At 38.8% G+C, this 19635-nt stretch overlaps 3 protein-coding genes and 2 non-coding genes across 7 annotated transcripts; 3 read left to right on the top strand and 2 right to left on the bottom strand.

Moving 5' to 3' along the window:
* The first annotated feature begins 972 nt into the window (after positions 1 to 972).
* On the top strand, positions 973 to 1046 carry TRNAI-AAU (transfer RNA isoleucine (anticodon AAU)). Its single transcript has one exon. It is a non-coding gene; the product is annotated as a tRNA-Ile (tRNA).
* A 272-nt stretch (positions 1047 to 1318) lies between these two features.
* LOC135622528 (eukaryotic translation initiation factor 2 subunit beta-like) lies at positions 1319 to 7427 on the bottom strand. Of its 2 annotated transcripts, XM_065124449.1 has the most exons (11): positions 7337 to 7427; positions 7086 to 7222; positions 6843 to 6948; positions 6692 to 6747; positions 6542 to 6596; positions 6083 to 6180; positions 4563 to 4708; positions 3598 to 3740; positions 2727 to 2812; positions 1802 to 1928; positions 1506 to 1634 (listed from the first exon to the last, which is right to left on the bottom strand). In XM_065124449.1, exons 2-10 carry the CDS (start codon positions 7128 to 7130, stop codon positions 1851 to 1853), a joined length of 813 nt encoding a protein of 270 aa, XP_064980521.1. In that variant the 5' UTR covers positions 7131 to 7222; positions 7337 to 7427; the 3' UTR covers positions 1506 to 1634; positions 1802 to 1850. The 2 variants fall into 2 exon arrangements, with proteins under 2 accessions (XP_064980520.1, XP_064980521.1); XM_065124448.1 differs by lacking the exon at positions 1802 to 1928 and having other exon boundaries at positions 1319 to 1634.
* On the bottom strand, positions 2549 to 2632 carry LOC135624083 (small nucleolar RNA SNORD34). Its single transcript, XR_010491588.1, has one exon. It is a non-coding gene; the product is annotated as a small nucleolar RNA SNORD34 (small nucleolar RNA).
* Positions 7428 to 9815: 2388 nt separating the features above from the next.
* On the top strand, positions 9816 to 13186 carry LOC135622529 (receptor-like protein kinase FERONIA). Of its 2 annotated transcripts, none has more exons than XM_065124450.1 (2): positions 9816 to 9927; positions 10076 to 13186. In XM_065124450.1, the coding sequence occupies exon 2, from the start codon at positions 10285 to 10287 to the stop codon at positions 12931 to 12933; it is 2649 nt and encodes an 882-aa protein (XP_064980522.1). In that variant the 5' UTR covers positions 9816 to 9927; positions 10076 to 10284; the 3' UTR covers positions 12934 to 13186. The 2 variants fall into 2 exon arrangements, with proteins under 2 accessions (XP_064980522.1, XP_064980523.1); XM_065124451.1 differs by having other exon boundaries at positions 9830 to 9927; positions 10194 to 13186.
* Positions 13187 to 14033: 847 nt separating this feature from the next.
* Positions 14034 to 18738, top strand: LOC135622530 (hydroxyacylglutathione hydrolase cytoplasmic-like). The gene is made up of 7 exons (XM_065124452.1): positions 14034 to 14193; positions 14303 to 14425; positions 14604 to 14765; positions 16653 to 16728; positions 16816 to 16929; positions 17618 to 17794; positions 18522 to 18738. The coding sequence occupies exons 1-7, from the start codon at positions 14147 to 14149 to the stop codon at positions 18594 to 18596; spliced, it is 774 nt and encodes a 257-aa protein (XP_064980524.1). The 5' UTR covers positions 14034 to 14146; the 3' UTR covers positions 18597 to 18738.
* Positions 18739 to 19635: the final 897 nt, after the last annotated feature.

Here is a 19635-nt window from a genome sequence, read left to right on the forward strand (position 1 = left end):
AGGAGGAGGGCAATAATGCTAACTCGATATACACTGACGTCATCCGCTCTCAGACAACGACTTCATCATTGTCTGACCCCGCGCGCTTGGCCGAGGCAGAGGAGGACGACGATCGAAACTCGCCCATACCCTGCGGCAGTTCGGTTCTTCACGCAACGTCGATGGCAATGTCAGACGCCATCAGAGGTATGATCCTGCCTCCCGTAGGCAGGCGCATCAGGTAACACTAAACTACCCTATAAATACCCCCGAGTTCTAAACGAGTGGGGGGACACTTCTTCACTAAAAAAACTCCCTTCCACATCATTTGACTAGATCGTCGGAGGGGTCGGATCAAACACCCCGACCCGACCTGTGTGCAGGTACGAAGACGAGGCGCCCTTCACCCGAGGCTCAGGCGAGGAGCCCCTTTCACGGGAGAAACGACGGCCCATCGCTACGACTGAACCAGAACCTGGTCGCGTTGGCCCCGAGGCCACGGCTCAAAGTTGTTTCCCGTAACAATTGCTAACAGCTTATTTACAGTATCATGTAATCCATTGAACTCCTCCTCTATCAGCCAACTTCCAATATTGCTCCTTATCGCCCATAAATAAGTTGCAAGGTTGATTTTTCCTATCCCCGCCTTGTGTTATGGATTTTCAATGGAAATTCACTTGTTTTTTCTTAATTTTACTTTGGCCGAGACTTTATTAACCTAAGAAAATTTACTTGTTTTGATACATGGTGATATTTTATTATCTATGAACATGTGATTAGTACGCTTAATGTGTGGATGGTACATGTGAATTTTTTTTTACACAGTAAAAATATATGTAACTCTTGTAATTTGGAACAGTATATTCATTAGTATGGCATTGGAAGTAGTGATGATCATCTTTTAACACTACTCATATTTATAAATTATTTATTAAATTAAAATTATAATCGTATTATAATTATCTATAATATATATCTCTATCTTCATCAACTGGCCTATTAGCTCAGTTGGTTAGAGCGTCGTGCTAATAACGCGAAGGTCGCAGGTTCGAAACCTGCATGGGCCATAGTATTTTTTGTATTAAATTCGATTTTTTTAACAACATTTTTAAAATTTATAATTTAAATTCACATGTCATATATTTAAATTTTCGGTCAGCCTAACATCAATTATTTTAACATTTATAGGCAAACATTTTAGCGGTTCAGCAGGTCAAAGATATATGTCGGCTTAAATTAAGCGAGATTTGATAAAAAAAATGTACCGTGGATGTTACATTCGTGTTGCGATTTTAATTTAGCAAAATAATTATTTAGCAAAAGAAAAAACCAAAGAAAATAGAGACCATCGAGCATCATGTTAAAAGCATGTTAATAACAATGATGGGCACGCACAATTCTTGTTAACTTTGGGATTGGCATGCCATAAACCAAAGTAGCATTACATGTTCCTCCAAATCGTGCTCGAGTCACAAAGTCTGAAACTAGCAGTAGCGAAACGAGATCGAGCAAAAAGCAAACACAAATTGGCACAGCACAAAACTAGTTTCGACAGTCAGTTTATTACTCGAGTTCCTGCTACAAATTGCCCTCGGTTTCGATGACATAAGAATACGTTCCCACAGGATCCGAAGACCAGACTGCAGCCTCCTCGCCTGAAATTACAATGGTATATGGCTCATCTAAGCTTTCAGTTTCCACCATTGCTATAGATGAAAAAAGCTCTTAAAACTGATGAACATTTGACTCAGTTGATGTAGCATGCAATTCCCAAAAGGACAAAATTGTAAGCAAATCGATACAAAAAAAAGTTTGAATATACTGTCTGTGTAAAACGTTGAAGAGCAGCAGCAACACTGGGGAGATGAAAATCAGGTGCCAGCTTTTCGGCGGCCAACCAGTGCAACAAAACCAGCCTTGATGGGTGCAACTGATCGTGAAGAGCCGCACTGAAGGAAATGATCGAATTAATCATGCAAAGTTACTTGAATGCCTGAAGAATTAGCTAGAAAGATGCCCACAGTCGAACAAGAAAACTCTTTGAAAAAAAACCAGGAAAATAATATTATTCAAGACCAGCTAAAAAGAAAGCCAAAGCTCAGAAGACCTTCAGAGGCTATCAGAAAATTTAAGTCTGACTAGCAGTTCAGGTTCTTCGGCCTGATGTGCACCAGAAGATGGAGCACAGAGGAAATCTAGAACAGCTTAATCCAAGGCCAGATGTATTTTGTAAATTTGCACACAAATTGAAATAAATCTAGAACATTTTTTTTAATGAAAAAAACTTTTGGAATTTTAGAAGTCAATGTTCAGAAAAATATCAAGTTTGACCAAGACACTAATTGAAGTTTGAGGTAAATATTAAAAGTGGATCTCTAAAGAAAAAGATTAAAAGTGGCGTGAAGAGAAGAAAAAAATAAGAGAGAGAGAGAGAGAGAGAGAGAGAGAGAGAGAGAGAGACTTTTGCACAGGATACCAAAACCAAATTTGAATATTTTTACATTTGTACTAAATCATATAAAAGGAATGATGAAAAAAAGTCACAGTTCTTCGTGCTTCTAACCATCTCAAAGGCCTCAGAACAACATCAGATTATAATCACAAGGCTAATCAGGCAATGTAGGCAATATATTAGTTGACTATCATAGGCCTTGAGGAAAAGAGAAAGCACTAAAGCCCAACCATATACTGAATTGGAGTAAATGTATAGAGTAATCGATGTGGAGTTGAGGGGTTTAGATGATCACCTGTTCACAGCGAAGAAAGAACAAACGATTTTCCTTTGAAAGTATCGTATCCGGACTTTTGCAGCCATTGCATATGACATACTCATCTGAAGGGAAAAAAGGTGTTCATTAGAAAAGTAGTCAACAATCAACACTCTTTTAGTCCTCGTTTTAACTGTCAAAATTTTTGATGCATCAGCATGTTACATTTTTTTTGCGACAGAATTTGAATTACCAACCATCCTTTTACTAAACATCATAATGAAGAGGGAAGATCATACTCAAATATTAATGCCATACTAATAATGATTATAAAAGGTACGAGGAAACTAAATAACATTCAGCATGCCTATCCAAAATAGTTCAGCAATGATATAGTTAACTAATTAACAGCTCAAGATGAAGATTTTGGCTACCTTGGAAATAATGACTGCAAAATCACAAGGAGAGTTTGATGATTTTAGGTACATTGGGCATAACTACAGCCCGATCACAAGGAGAGTGCAATCAAGTTTGTTATATGAATCATCATGTTTTGAGAATCTTCCAATCAAACTTATACACCATAATAAAACATAGCAGGGTTTACCAATAGTTTAACTACACTTTATTGTCAAGAGATAAATATAAGGCCACTGGCCAACCCTCTAATATTGGCATCAATCTCAAGCTTAGTCAAATTTAGGAAAGAACACGATTTGCTAAACTAATAAATAAAATACATACGAAAACAAACAATTTACTGAAGCACTTTGATATGTTCAACCTATTGTTCAATCAAGTTGCTAATACATCAAAAGTTATTTCAAACCAATAAAGACAACAGAAAATGGTAATGATGATATTAACAAAGCACTAAAATCTAAATTTGGCAGTTCATGTAGAAACTTACTGACATATCTTCTGAGGATGCCCTCAAAATTTTTTGGTGCAAATCTTCCCTTGACAACCAATCTCTGCTGCCCATCAAGAGACCCATTTGTCCCCATTTCAGCAAGTAAGAAATTCATAACATGCTCATGTTGCCTATGCATCCTGAAGAAGATCAGAAGCTTTCTTTGAGAAGGCAGTTCATTATGACTAAATATTGCAAATATGGAACTAAGAATATCAAAAGAAGACGATGGTCAAGTAGACAAACAAAGAATGCTCTGCTAAAAGTAAACATGGCATGATACATTTCCAACCACATCAACATGCTGGTCAGCAAGACAATCCCTGTTTCCATCAATGAAGATCATTGTACCTTTATGTTGCAAAAGCATTTTAAGGATGACCTTGATCAAAATGCAAATATCATTCAATGTATATACCCTATAGACAAATCACACAGCAAAAGCATACAAGAGTTTTCTATATCATCAAAATGGTTGCAAATTCGATCAAAATGACAAACAAGCATTTTCATCAGGTGACAGAATAAGTGAGTAATTATTTATACCAATTTAAGCTACCTCACTTCGGTAATTATAGTAACTGCACTACCAAGTTTCCTAACACAGTTTAGAAATTTATATATGTATGATTGAAAAAATCATAACCAATCATATGTCAACTTTAAATTAAAACAAAGAAAAGTGACATGAAAAGCTTACTTGAAATCTTTTCTTAAAATTACCATTACAATAGAAGTAAACATGAAAATTAAATCCATATAATTTTTTTCCCAATGCAGCAGACAGTTTCATTCAAACAGAAGAACACGTATTCAAGCATATCCTTGAAAAATATCTGATTACTAACATAACAGAAAAGAAATGCCATTCTGACAACATAAACAGCAAAAAGTGCGGTAGAAGCTAGGTAGATCATAAATTATTAAAAGAAAATTAATATACGGAAGGGTATTGGTTATACGTTTTGCATAGATCCATAAAATTAACAAAAACTGTCTTCTTTGTTCCTTCTCTAAGAACTTGTGGAGGCCTCATCACAGTTCTACGCCTGTCTCCAGCAAGATCAGGGTTATGCTCACGCAAAATATTAAACACCCTACCCAGAAGCTGCATCGACAATAGCAAATATCAGATTAAAATATAAATGTTTAATATTATGTGAGCAGCTCACATAGAAACAAGTACCCACAAACATTTTCAATATTCCACCACAAACTAAACATAAAAACAGATGTTATTCAGAAAGAATAACCAATTGTTCTGATTCGTACAAGCCTTGTGGCTGCTGATGTAGAAACAAGTACGATACCAAATCCCAGATTACACCACAACCTCAACATAAAAGGAGATGTGATTCAGAAAGAATAACCAACCATTCTGATTTTTACCAAGTACCAAAAAAAATGTTGTACAGGGTAGAAAACAAAAACGTAAAATGCAAGCGCCTGGTTTGGTGTTTTGGAAGATAGCATGAGATCCAGCCAAAAGGCCCAAAATCATCTAGCAGGTCATATCAATGTTAATATTAATTGAGATGGTGACCACAGGAGTATGATGTATACTATTTCACTTGGCTTTCCTCCTCCTGTCCACCTTGTCATCACTCTCTCTTGCCCCCCTCAGCCCCTCATCTCTTCCTCCATCCCAGCATCTGCCTCTCACTTACACCAGCACACCTATGTTGGCACGCCACAATGTCATATAGTTCCAACACCAGTACTAGTCCAAGCAAAGGCCAATACCACACAAGACTACAACATTGAAATCCTTGGTCAGAATTATGTACATTAGATACCTAAAGTGCTAAAACTAGCCACAATTTTTAATCAGATACCTCTCCAAAACCACAACTTGAGTGTTTTAGCAACATCAGCAGTAGAACCACTTAAAAGAATGCCAACTTTCAGGACCATCACCAATCAGAAAATGATCACTGAACTATGATAAGCATAAAAATTAGCTTATAACTGAATAACAGTGTAAAGGGTCTAATCCAGCCGCAAGCAACTTGCATGTCACCTAATCTCGAATTAGTTTGATCAAAAACTAAAAAGTCAAAGATAAATCCCGTTTAGCCTCCCCCAGCAAACAAGAAGATGTCATCCGATGACTAAAAAGATCCTAATCCAGACAGCTATTTTGATATGCTCCAAGTACTAGTTATTGTGGTAATATCAAGTTGACTCTTTCTCTATTTCTGTGTTATTTTGCTTTCACCTTGAAGCCCCTAAAGGCTGACACATCCATCCAATTTAGTTGACATATATTTATCTTAACTTCAGATTGTGGCAAGAATCACTATCGATTTCTTAGGTCCAGAATAAGTGCATCATAGGTAAGACTCATGCTAAACACAAAGGGGATGGAAAACATGAATGAACTGCACCTACACTTACAGAATACACCTTTGAATGTCATTTCAACTATGAATTCCAGGTAAAGAAAAAGCAATTCAGTTTATGAAAGATAACATGACCACACCTCTTCATACTTATAATCACGATCAGTTCCTTCCCAAGGGTATCGACCAACCCCAAGGACGATGCCTTCTCCTTCGTCCTCCCCGCCAACTTGATCACCTGAACATTAACAACAATATTAACTGCTATCATGTTCAAAAGAATCCAAATTAATGTGTTCAAAATATCAATGTACAAAAGGCCTTCTGGATGAAGCTTTCCAGATATATTCATCTTTGAATTCAATTCTACACATTACATATACAGCAAATTTATTAAACTGAATGGGTCACTGTTTATATTTGAATTGTGATTCTCTCCCACCTACATGGACTAATCATCAAATGTTTTGTTAATAACAAAAATTCATAGTTATTTCACAAATAATTACTTTTTATAGCCTGGATCAGTCATTGTTGGCAATCTTAAAACTGAAATGACCAAAATCAAATCATCCAAAATTACTACACACGGATCTTACCAGTTAGATCATCTACCACATCACCATTTTCATCATTCAGAAAGTTAGTGTCAACCTGAATGGCCAAAACAACATATAAATCATGTCATCATCAAAAGGAAGCTGCAAGAACCTAATCCCTAGACATCATCGTACTGCTTCCCAACTAACCTGTTTCTTCTTCTTTTTCTTCATGCCAGCAAAACTAGGCTCACCCGAGTCAGCAACTGCGATGGATAAACATTTCAGCTTGCACAACCCATAATATTCTGCGCTTAACGAAAAGTGAGAGTCCAATGAACTACTTCAACAAGAACTATACCAGTTAAATTCTCCGTTTTCTCGGCTAATTTATCCACCACCTCAGCAGAGTCCTGAAGAACAACCTTCTTCTTTTTCTTTTTCTTGGTCGGATCAAAGGGGGCCAACTGCAGGCATTATTGCCAGAAGTAAATGAATCAGAATAATAGGCAAGATCTATGTGGAGTAAGGAAAATTCGCATCGACCCTATCACGAGTATAAATCTCGCTAGCCCTAGACAAAGACGCACATCGACTCTATTACCTCCGAAACCTCCTCCTTCACATCTGATGGATTCTCGTCCGCCATGCCGTCTCACGGACACAGATTCTCGAATCTGAAACTTGCGAAACCCTAAATAACGAATACAAATCGATGCAACGAACAGCCTCCACCACCAACTACAACCGGAAAATCAATTTCGCACATGACGGGGAAAAGAATTAGATCTCGAACATATTTTCCGTGAAATTTTCTTGGGAATGGATTAGGAATCGACGAGTTCCTCGGCATACCTCAAAGGATGTGATGACGAAACACTGGAGGCTTCGTTCGGCGGATGCGTGCTACCACCGCTTCGGCTTAGCATTTATAGCCAGGGTTACGATAAGGGTAGGGTTAGAGAATGGGTGGCATTTCTAACCCTGCACCGATCCGATCCGATCCGATTCGACCGGTACGAATTGGGTTAGGTTAGACCCGCTTTCATTAAGGGCTAATTGCATATTATCTTTATAGTTAAACTTTTTTAATATTTCGATTTATATATTTAAAATATTTATATTAAAATATCTATAAATATTAAAGTTAAATATCTAGTTTTATTTACATAATATCTTTTATTTTATCGATAGAAGTATAAAAACGAGAGGTAAAAATTATAATTTTAATATCCTAATTATGTTTTCGGTAATGACGAATAATATTAACAGTGACGAACAGGGGTCGCGGATATTTGTTGTGGATAAGGAGAGAGAATAACGGTAATATATGAGGTAAATTGAGATAAATAAATAAAAAACGTAGCTACTTATTATCTTTATCTGCATTGATCTCGATACAGATGTAGAGTGAGGAAATAATTGTTTGATATTTATATATGTGCTGATATAGTTTATCGAGTGGTTCTCATCTTTCATTCTCATTTTCTTTATCCATAACAATCATCTATGATTAATAAAACTAACGACTTTAGGATAAATGGAACTAAATGTTTCACTTTCATAATTATAGAGATTTTAATATAATTTTTTTAAATTTAGATATCAAAATATTAAAAAATATAATTAAGGGTTATTATGTAATTAGCCCATTTGACGAAAGATCAAGTAAATTTATATTTGATTAATAAAAATATTATATATGATTAGTTATATTTAAAGTTGCATGGACAAATATTTATATGGTTGATTGTTATTTGTGAAATAAACTGATCGAAAAATCTCCACGTTTTTTATTTCACTCTTTTCATTCAAATATCACATAAAGGAGATTATAATGGGCAAGTTATCGATATATTTCTGAAAAATATCTTCATTTTCATTCTTCTCTAATCACCTCCTTTTTTATTTAGTAGATAAAATACCACCAATCATCTATTCTTTTTTTTTTTTTGTCTCTATAAGTTAGTTCATAGAATAAATCATTCCAATTATAATATTTTTATACTTTTAACTTTAAATATATTAAAAATATATATTTTTACTATGTTATAGTATTTATCTAGTATTACTGAAAACACTGACATAGTATAAAAACACTATTATATAAATAAATAAATAAATAAATATATATATATATATATATATATATATATATATATATATATATATATATATATATATATATATATATACTGTATTATAGCATATTGTTGATATTGTTAAAAACATCGTAATCACTACGATTCACCTTATGGATCGATCTATATGAAAAAAAGAAAACAAAAAACAAATAATAGATGGTTGACTGTCAAATCAATAAAGCTCTGTGTATTAGGTAAATACATAATATTATTATGAAAATTTAAAAATAAACACACTTCAAAGAAAAACAAAACCTATGGGCTTTCTTTAGGAATTCATCGGATTATAATTGTCAACAAATAACCAAAATTCTTGGCATCTTTGTTTCACTAATTCATGAACATAATCGAATTGAAATCGGAGGTAGTGTGATGTATACGTTATGCCATGTATTTACTGCAATTTACTTGTAGGTATTAGGTAACATAATGTTGTGTTAACTCAGTTTTGGGATGAGCTTACTCACCCAATACCATCCTCACTATAATTATTTACCATGGATGTCAAATTTTCCTAAGAATAGCTACCATTTCCTAAGAATCACATTCAAATGAATTGATCGTCAAAGCCGTGAAGGTTCGATCTACCACTAATATAATTACATGAAAATGCGATAGGGAAATTGGTTTCTCACACGATATTCTTAATTTGCGGCGTGACGGAGGGAAAAATATATTAGATGATGTGGGCTCCACCTAAATAATCGTTTTTTATTGGTCGCCTCAATCGGGTTGTGATCCACCACCACCGTCTACATGTTACCGAGTCAACGCTGTCTTTCCGGAGCGTTAATGTTCCCCATGTTCATGCGTTCATGTCGGATTCGGACCCTTTGGCGTCAACCTACCGTAGAAAAATACGTGTTCGAACGAATCAAAGAGCCCCGCGATCCAACGGTTCAAGTTGGACGATCTTTTGCTGGACCCACCATCACCACCCGGTCCATCACTGGCTCCGTTCCGACAACAGCTGGCGTCGGTGGGTCGCCAAACGCGGTGAGCGAGGTGCGTCGCTCTTCAACACGTCTTTCCCTGACGAACCCGGTGTCACACCATTTCGGTTACTGGATGATTAGGTGGGACCCACGAGAAATCGGCCTCCGGGTAAGGTTCTCGGGAGGGTTCTTGGTGCCGAAGCGACAGCCGTATCATACAAGGGATCGACTAATAATGCACTTTCCATTAAGCTAATAGGGAAGGAAATAAATGGGGAAGTAGTTGATAGCTTGTAAGAACTGAAGAGGTGTTCCTCCCTCACCAAAGATTCCCCGCGGTTCTTTCCGCCATCGGAGCTCATGCAAGGTACTCACGTTGCTCTTCCCCGTCGATCTAGGCTTCCGCTTCATCCGGTTTTGATTTATTTCAGCTGCGTTTTGTAGATCTGTTGTTGTTCTCTTTTCCGACAATTTTTTTGCCAAATATTCCGTCTTAGATTTCAGTATTTCTGCAGGAATTCCGGTTTATTTTCCTCGTTCTGTGGATTTCTCCTCTGAATCCAAGAGGAATGCAAGAACTTGAGGGAAATCTTCTGTTTTCTTCATCAAAGATTCGATTTTTGCTGTATCTAGGGCTAAAAATCCAGTCTTGGTCTTCGGCTTGATTGCTAGTTTCTTCCCAAAGTTCTGTTCTTCTGGGTGGTGCATAGTGTGGTGTTTCCACATGAGGAACCGTTTCGGGTCGGCTTCCTTGCTCCTGTTCTTGGCGATGGCCCCGATCTTGGTCGCCGCCGATAACTCCACCTATGTCCCTCGGGACCACATCCTCCTCAACTGTGGCGCTTCAGGGCAGGCCATTGATACCGACTCCCAAACTTGGACCGGCGACGCTGGATCTAAGTACGGCCCTTCTCTGAATGCCGTCGGCTTCACAGCTCCCCAGCAAGACTCGTCGGTCCCGGAAGTCCCGTACTTGACGGCCCGGGTCTTCACCTCCCCGTACACCTACTCCTTCCCTGTCGGCCCGGGCCGCAAGTATGTCCGCCTCCACTTCTACCCTTCCAATTATTCCAACCATGTTGCATCGGATGCATTCTTCTCCGTCACTTCCGACACACACACCCTTCTCAGTAACTTCAGCGCCTATCTCACTGCCGATTCACTCAACTATGCCTACCTCGCCCGCGAGTTCTCGGTTAATGTCTCTACCGGTGGCCTCAACCTCACTTTTAGCCCATCGACCACCCATCCCAATGCTTTTGCTTTTATCAATGGTATCGAGATCGTGTCGATTCCGGACATCTTTAGCTCTGCAAGCCCTATGCTCGTCATGGGTGGAAGTTCCCTGCCCTATACAATTGACCAGGACTGGGCTCTAGAGACAGTGTATCGGCTCAATGTGGGTGGGCAGTCCCTTTCCCCTACCCAGGACTCTGGCTTGTTCCGCTCTTGGAATGATGATTCACCATACATCTATGGGTCTTCTTTCGGTGTGACCTACTCCAACGATCCGAATGTCACCATCTCATACACGGATAATGTTCCAAACTATATTGCACCGGTGGATGTCTACTCAACTGCACGATCAATGGGGCCAAATGCAAATGTCAACCTGAATTATAATCTCACATGGATTCTCACAGTGGATGCTGGCTTTTACTATCTCGTAAGGTTCCATTTCTGCGAGATCCAGTATCCGATAACCAAGTTAAACCAAAGAGTCTTTGATATCTACATCAACAACCAGACTGCACAGGAAGAGGCTGATGTAATCGGGTGGAGCACTGGAATAGGTATACCTGTTTTTAAGGACTATGTCGTGGTCACAACAGGAAGCGGACAGATGGAGCTATGGATTGCACTCCACCCAGATACCAAACTCAAACCACAGTTTTATGATGCTATCTTGAATGGGCTTGAGATCTTTAAGTTGCAAAACAGCAATGCAAGTCTTGCAGGACTTAATCCACCACCAAGGCCTGATCCAGAGGTGGATGCTAGCAAGATTTTTGATGGGCAATCCACGAAATCCAAGAGTAGAACTGCGGCAATTGCTGGCGGGGTTGTTGGAGGGTTTGCACTCTTGCTTGTTGGTTTCTGTCTTATCAGGATCTGCAGGCGCCAAAAGAAGAAAGGAAAGGATGCTGGTAGCAGTGATGGGCCTTCTGGTTGGCTTCCTCTCTCCTTGTATGGAAATTCTCATTCATCTGCATCAGCTAAATCAAACACTAGTGGGAGCTATGCCTCATCACTCCCCACAAACCTTTGCCGCCACTTCTCATTTGCTGAAATAAAGGCTGCCACAAAAGGTTTTGATGAGTCTCTCCTCCTTGGTGTTGGTGGATTTGGAAAGGTTTACCATGGGGAGATAGATGGTGGGACAAAGGTAGCCATCAAGCGTGGTAATCCGATGTCCGAGCAAGGTGTTCATGAATTTCAGACTGAGATTGAGATGCTTTCCAAGCTTCGCCACAGGCACCTTGTCTCTTTGATTGGTTACTGTGAGGAGAACTGTGAGATGATCCTGGTGTACGACTACATGGCCCATGGGACCCTCCGTGAGCATCTATACAAGACTCAAAAGCCGCCCCTCACCTGGAGGCAGCGACTCGATATCTGCATTGGGGCAGCTCGCGGACTGCACTACCTCCATACTGGTGCCAAGTACACCATCATCCACCGAGATGTGAAGACCACAAACATTCTGTTAGATGAGAAATGGGTCTCAAAGGTTTCAGATTTTGGTCTTTCCAAGACTGGTCCGACACTGGATCACACTCATGTCAGCACAGTGGTGAAGGGAAGCTTTGGATATCTTGACCCAGAATACTTCCGGAGGCAGCAGCTTACCGAGAAATCTGATGTATACTCGTTCGGGGTTGTGTTGTTTGAGGTCCTGTGCGCTCGGCCAGCTCTAAACCCTACACTTCCGAAGGAACAAGTCAGCTTGGCTGAGTGGGCAGCACACTGCCAGAAGAAGGGAATACTAGATCAGATCATTGATCCCTACTTAAAGGGTAAGATTGCTCCGCAGTGCCTAAAGAAGTTTGCTGAGACTGCCGAGAAGTGTGTGGCAGATGTTGGGACCGAACGACCATCAATGGGTGATGTGCTGTGGAACCTCGAGTTTGCCCTCCAGCTGCAGGAGAGTGCCGAGGAGAGTGGCAGCATCAGTACTGGTATCTCAGACGAGGCAGCAACACTTATGATATTCGGAAAGAAAGTTCCTGATGACCCATCTATGGAATCAAGCACCACAACAACCACAACCACCTCGATAAGCATTGGAGGGCGGAGTGTAGCTAGCGAGGACTCGGATGGGTTGACCCCCAGTGCTGTGTTTTCACAGATCATGAACCCAAAAGGTCGGTGAGCTCATCATTGTAAGGGTTGCCTCGATGCTTCTTCAATCTTCGATATGGAAGTTAGCGCTTTGATTTATCTTCTTAATCTCTTTATTAAATGTTTTTGCTGAGTTTGTGCTGTAACATTACTCAACCTTGAGATTTCATATAACCTCCGATAAATTTGATCTGTAATTTGTACTTCCAGGATGAAACTGCTGTTGTGAACAAAATAAATGGTTGGTGTTATCAATAGACAACTTAAAGTCGTCTTCTTTTGTATCTGGAAGTTTGATATCCCATCCTTTGTTCCTGAAAGATTTGATGGATCGAACAAAATATGACCTATTCAGATATGAAATGGACTCCTAGTTTCTGCTCTTGGATTCATGTTGAGCTGATAGATTTCTTGGGGTGTCGTTCTAGCGCTTTTCTTGTGCGAGCATGCGATATCGAAGTATCCAAAACCTGTTCTTTTATCTTATTGTCTCTATCAGAGAGGTGGATCATGTGCTGTATCCCACTGCGTGCTTCAAGTTATGGGTCCGCAAGATCGGGAAACATTTCAACCCGTGCACGTTACAGCTTAGTCTGTGTTTTTGATAGCATAGGACATTAGCTGGAATCCTCCATGACCAAGACCGATTGCTCTTCAGCTGCTCTCCATTTATCTCATGTTCTTCCCCGAATTCTGTACTTTTTCCTATAGAATTCCAGTTCAGCTTCATATAACATGCAATCACTTCCTGTTGTCGGCATCCATAAACCAAAAAGATCAACAACAACAACAACAACAACAAAATCCAAACTAGCTGGCTCTGTGTTGTACCAGTGAGTAACTTAGATTAGTAGACCTGTAACTAAATATAATAGACATCATTTAACAAGCCTGCATCTGGCGACAGCTAACACGATCGATGAACTCCGATATAATACTGTTATGATTCTTCATTGAAGCTAAAAGATCATTACATAACCAGACATAATTTCTAGAATGAAGATATTTTTCAGATAAATCGTCCTTATTAATATATATTAAAAATAATTATTATACGCAGATGAGCTTCCAGAGAATGCTTGCCGTCTTGCCACGTGTCGCTAAACGCACTCTTCTAGTCCCAGCGACTTCACCTTCTTCCTTAACCCACCCCCGACCCCCTCCGCTCCTACCCCACTTCTCTCTCGCTCTGCTCGCTCGCTCTCTGCGTCTTCTCGACCATCGAAGAATCGCGAAGAGCGACGATGAAGATTGTTCACGTCGAGTGCTTGGAAGACAATTACGCCTACATGTGAGCACCGGTTGATCCTTTCCCCCGCGATTTCCCGTTGCTTCGAACCCTAGATTTGCTTTTGATCCTCTTGTTTTCTTGATCCGTTCCCGTTTCGCGCGACTTCCAGAATCGTGAATGAGGTGTCCGGGGAGGCGGCGGCCGTCGATCCCGTCGAGCCCGACAAGGTCTGCTGGACGGCGAAGCAGATCGGGGCCGATCTCAAGCTTGTCCTCACTACTCACCACCACTGGTTGGTCCAAATCCCCTCTCCTCTTATCCTTTTTGCTAGTTCCGATAAGTTCTTGACCCAAGATTCACCAAATTGTTCATCTACTCTGAGAATTTTGAGCTCTGCAGTACTAGAAGTCGTTGGATTAGGTTGGTAGCCCGTTATATGTTGTCTTCTGAAAGTGCCCCGTTCATTATAGGGATCATGCAGGTGGGAACGAGAAGATGAAGCAGTTGGTGCCAGGGATAAAAGTCTTTGGTGGATCAAAAGACTCCGTCAAAGGTTGCACGGATAATTTAGAGAACGGGGATAAGCTGCCTCTGGGGCCGGATATGGAGATACTGGCGCTCCACACACCATGGTATGGGGTCACTCCTCTTGTATCACATCTTGCTCTCCATACCCTATCTTGCTCTACATACCCTGTATTCCTGTGTGATCTATGCATTCTTACTTGATTGTTTGTGCACTGTGAAGCGACAAGATGAAATCAAAATCACAACCCTATGTCAGTCTCATTTGAGAAACTATTATTGGACAGTGATATATCACATGTAGAATTGCAGGACTGCCACATGTTGATGTCGAACTAGCTTGTGACTGATTCTGAGACATAGGATAGCAAGTTGTTTAATTCACATATGGAGGAACACTTAGGCTGCGTTTGGTAACACATTTGCATTTCTAATGTGCGGTCGGAGAAAGGGGTTTGAATAAATGTGCAGTCATGGAATGCTCCAAGTGTTTAGTAGACAACATATGAAAACTATATTTTAAATGTGCATTGACGTAAATTTTTTTTAGTAAAATTATATTCAAAAGTTCATTAAATATTTTTGATAAATTTACCTTTCTAATATTCTTAATATTTGTTCAAAAGTGAATATATATATTTTCATTAAATTAATAAGTAAATAATATATGTAATCTTATAAAAAATTAGTATGGCCCAAACATATAATAAATAAATAAATAAATAAAATTTTATCTTATAGAAAATATAGATCAACTTGGTTTATCACTAAATCATTTTGGTAATATTTAATTTTAGATAAAGTTATAAGGTACTTTTGGAATTTTAAAAATTACATTGGCATCCTTCAAATGTTGAAATGCTAATGCTACCATGAGGTAGCATCAGCATTTGAGCATTTTCAATGCAGCATCCAGGCTAGATGCAGTTTGAAAAAAAATTAAACAAATACCGATTCACATGACATGTGTATTGGGCCCTCAATGTTTATTTCAAATGTGTTCTCAAACATACCCTTAGAATTGAAAATATAAATGAATCATTTTGACAGCCCGAGGACATAAGATAAACAGACTTCAAAACCAGCAAATAGTATGATGACATTGTTAATTAATTGTCCTTGAGCCACTTTTATCGAGAACTCAGAAAAATTTTGATTGAACAAACATTTTCTTGCACTGCCTCAAGTTCGTAAGTGAATTATACATCATAATTATTGGTGGTTTGTGCTAGATAAACTGGAACGTGAAGAATATCTATATCTTTGGTCATGAAGCTGAAAGGAATTATTGAGCTTTAGTTTCTGATTAACATGACAGGCAAACCATAATATGTGATGTCATAAGCAACTATTGGTGATGGCAACATATACCATCTGAGAACGACTTTGGTGATAATATGAATGTGACAATACATATTATTTATTAAAATTAAACATCCTAAGTTTTCATCGATTAAAGGGCAAAGCTTTCCACATTTGTAAAAATGCACATGTGTACGTTGAATGATAGTGCCAAGTCAATAAGATGGAATTCTGTACATAGCAGCAACATCTCCTCTTGGAAAATGTTGGTCAAGTTGGTCACTAGAAAAATGGTGAACTGTGGCGTCTTTGAGCTGGTCAATTCTCCTTGCATTCCCTCATGCATTTCCAGAACGAATGGTGCAGTAGCTCAGAACAAATAAAACCTCAGACAATTTAATAATCTTTATTTAGAGGTTTGAACCTGTCCTAGTCTGAGCTTCGAGTTGTCCATTTGCATCATCTAATCATTTCTTGCATCCTCTATAAGGAAGCACATTGTACCTTAAGATGTTTTTTAGTGATCACCATTGATGCAGGATGGAAAAGTAAACTCAAGTCCTTGAATTATTTATATTACTCATAAAGGATGAAGATATAATCTATTAGTTGATGTTGCTTTTTTTTTTCACTCTTTTTCAACCTTTTTTGGTTCTCAACCTGAAAATGTACTTATGATCTGGTTTCATCAGCCACACCATGGGTCATATTAGCTATTATGTGACCAGTAAAGGGGAAGATCCAGCTGTATTTACTGGAGACACATTGGTGAGTCGACATCATGTTCTTTGTTCTATAATATGGATGCATTACACTCTGATAGGATGACACTCTTTTATTCCTTTTGATTTTCAGTTTATCGCTGGTTGTGGTAAGTTTTTTGAAGGCACTGCAGAACAGATGTATCAATCACTATGTGTGACATTGGGTTCACTGCCGAAGCCTACCCGTGTTTATTGTGGCCATGAGGTGTGCTTTTTATTAATCCGAATATCTAATATGAGAACCTTTTCCTCGTGATAGAATGGACTGAAGTCATGGACCTTAGAGTTTCTATTTCGATTCCTGGTTGGACTAGTCATGCCAAACGAGGTTGTTGAATATAGGTAATGGAAATAGTGTAGCAGAAGGTGCTTAAACACATCTAAGTTCGATGCATTCCAAAAAGTTAAAAAGGTCATTACTAGACTAATCCAGGAAATGCATAGATTGCAAATGTTAGCTGATTGTATTTGTTATGCAATTGATGAGATCTTGATTAGTGGAAAAATATATCCTTGGGGAAAATGTACATCAGATGATGTATGCATGATGCTGATTCCTTATAGTTGCTATCGAGAAGTGTAGTCAACATAAGCAGCAAATGTGGCATACAATTTGATTACAGCTGTAATTTGGTAATCTACGATAAAACAGTTTATCATGTTTACCTCCCCTGCTATATCTGATAATACAGATATCTTCATGATATGTCATTTCCATTTAATAAATCATTGTCTTGTGTATGTGACAAATTTTTTGTTGCTCTGATGTAGGAGGGAAACATGTCAATAGTACTGTGAAACATACATCATTTTATTCTTAGATCTGTTGCAACTTCTAGTCTTTCCCTTATGTTGGGAAGAGATGATGAGGCTAAATTTGTGATTTCCTGCAGTACACGGTGAAGAACCTGCAGTTTGCGTCAACGGTTGAACCAGACAATGAAAAGGTATCACAGAAGCTATTATGGGCTCAAAATCAGCGTAAAAAAGGCCAGCCTACCATTCCTTCGACAATTGACGAAGAACTACAAACTAATCCATTCATGCGGGTTGACTTACCCGAGATACAGGTTTTTTGCTTTCTTTTTGATTCATTGTATTGCTTGAGGGAGGGAAAGAAAAAAAAAAAAGAAACGGGCATATTATGTTAAACTAGTGGCTGACTACATAAATTGCTAATCTGATACACAGCTTGATTCTCCCAGCAATGGTCTTAAGCTGCCTCTAAGAAGATATAGATGTTTTTAAGCTAGGGAACTTTAGACTTAAAAGGTGGATCTACACAGCATGAATGAAAGAGTTAGCATTACCAGTCTACTAGCTGTAAAATGAAATAGTGCATTCCATGAAGATAAAATGATGGCTTTATTGCTAGAATTCAACTACCATACTGTCAGATGGACCGTTCATGGGATGTGAAATGAATACGTCTTTTGAAGCTTGCACATTCAAGTCCTCAGCATTTTAGCATTGGATGCTTATGGCTGCACATTCTTTTAGGTGACAGCATACAGTTATGAAACGGGAGCCTCGATGATGACTGTGCTCTCAACATCATGTGTGCAATTTCCCGAGGGATAGAAATAATGTTAATGAATTGCATAAGATTTCTCGACATATGTGGAAGACAGAAGGCATATGAACTTTGTCCAAGTCTGTTTTCCTGTATAACCGTTATTACTTCCATCTGCCATATCGACTATTGTCCTTTGTTTTGGTCATATTTCAAATATCTGGATTTACATATTTGTTTTATATTCTGGATCAGCTTATCAACTTGAACTTGGCAATTTGCAGGCTAGAGTCAGCTGTGGTACTCCAGTCGAGACGCTGAGGAAAATTAGGACAATGAAAGACAACTGGAGAGGCTGAAAAGGAGGAGATCAATCCTCGGAAAAGACGATCCAAAGAGTCTTATGGGATATGGTAATGTATTGTTAGAACAAGGACCATATTTTCTGTGGTTATAGAATCTTGCCCGAGACTGCAATAAATCACGGTGTGCGATTGTTCACGGAATATATCTCGATGAATTAATGTTGTGAGAGAATCCGAGATGTGAAGGCACTTGCAATCCCGAGAGTTGGTAATGGCAATCAAAGATGCTGAAATGCCAGGACAGTCATTTGGTTTTCTACCGAAAGCATCACAGCAAACTGAAACGACATGATTCTCCATGAGCAGGGCTGGCACTACGGAGGTAATTGTCTTATGTTTGTCGTACAATCATCCTGACGGAGGTAATTGTCTTATGTTTGTCCTATCATCAAGCATTCTCTCTGTGATCATGACGTGCCTTATGTTTGTCTTTAGAGGTGATACGAGTCACTGCTTGTGCTGTGTATGCATGCAACAATAGTCTGTGTGCTCTTCAATAGCCTCTATTGAAAACGTTGTACAAGCAAGGACGAGAGGGGCGCTTTTATTTGGAGCTTCTTTGGGCTAACGTGTCGGCAAGCCTCTCGGTGCTGGATTCAGCTTTGATGATCAACTACCGACAGCTTCGTGAACAGTTCATTCGTCATTTCGGTGCGGAAGAATCTTTTTGCCCTGCGAGCGGTGATCAACAATTAATTAGATTATGTGGATATCAATTCGTAAAATATTTTTCTTTGATTAAATTTACTATAAGAAATCGATTAGATAATAACAATTAAGATTAATTATTGTTTACTTAAAATTTTTTATTTTATTTTTGTTTCAAAATCAATTAGAGTACTGAGAATCTCACTCGACATCTCGTACAGGATCACCCGAGCCACCTTCAACCTATGTGTATCAACTCGAACTACTACTAGATTGGACTGATCCTGTCATCATAAACTTCTCTCACATTAAATACTAATATGGAACAGATTACAACACAGTCTTCCAGCTCACGGCATCACATGGCAGTAAGCGCAATGGTAAT

The sequence above is a fragment of the Musa acuminata genome, chromosome BXJ2-9 (assembly GCF_036884655.1).
Source record: "Musa acuminata AAA Group cultivar baxijiao chromosome BXJ2-9, Cavendish_Baxijiao_AAA, whole genome shotgun sequence".
In the NCBI taxonomy this organism is placed as follows: Eukaryota; Viridiplantae; Streptophyta; class Magnoliopsida; order Zingiberales; family Musaceae; genus Musa; species Musa acuminata.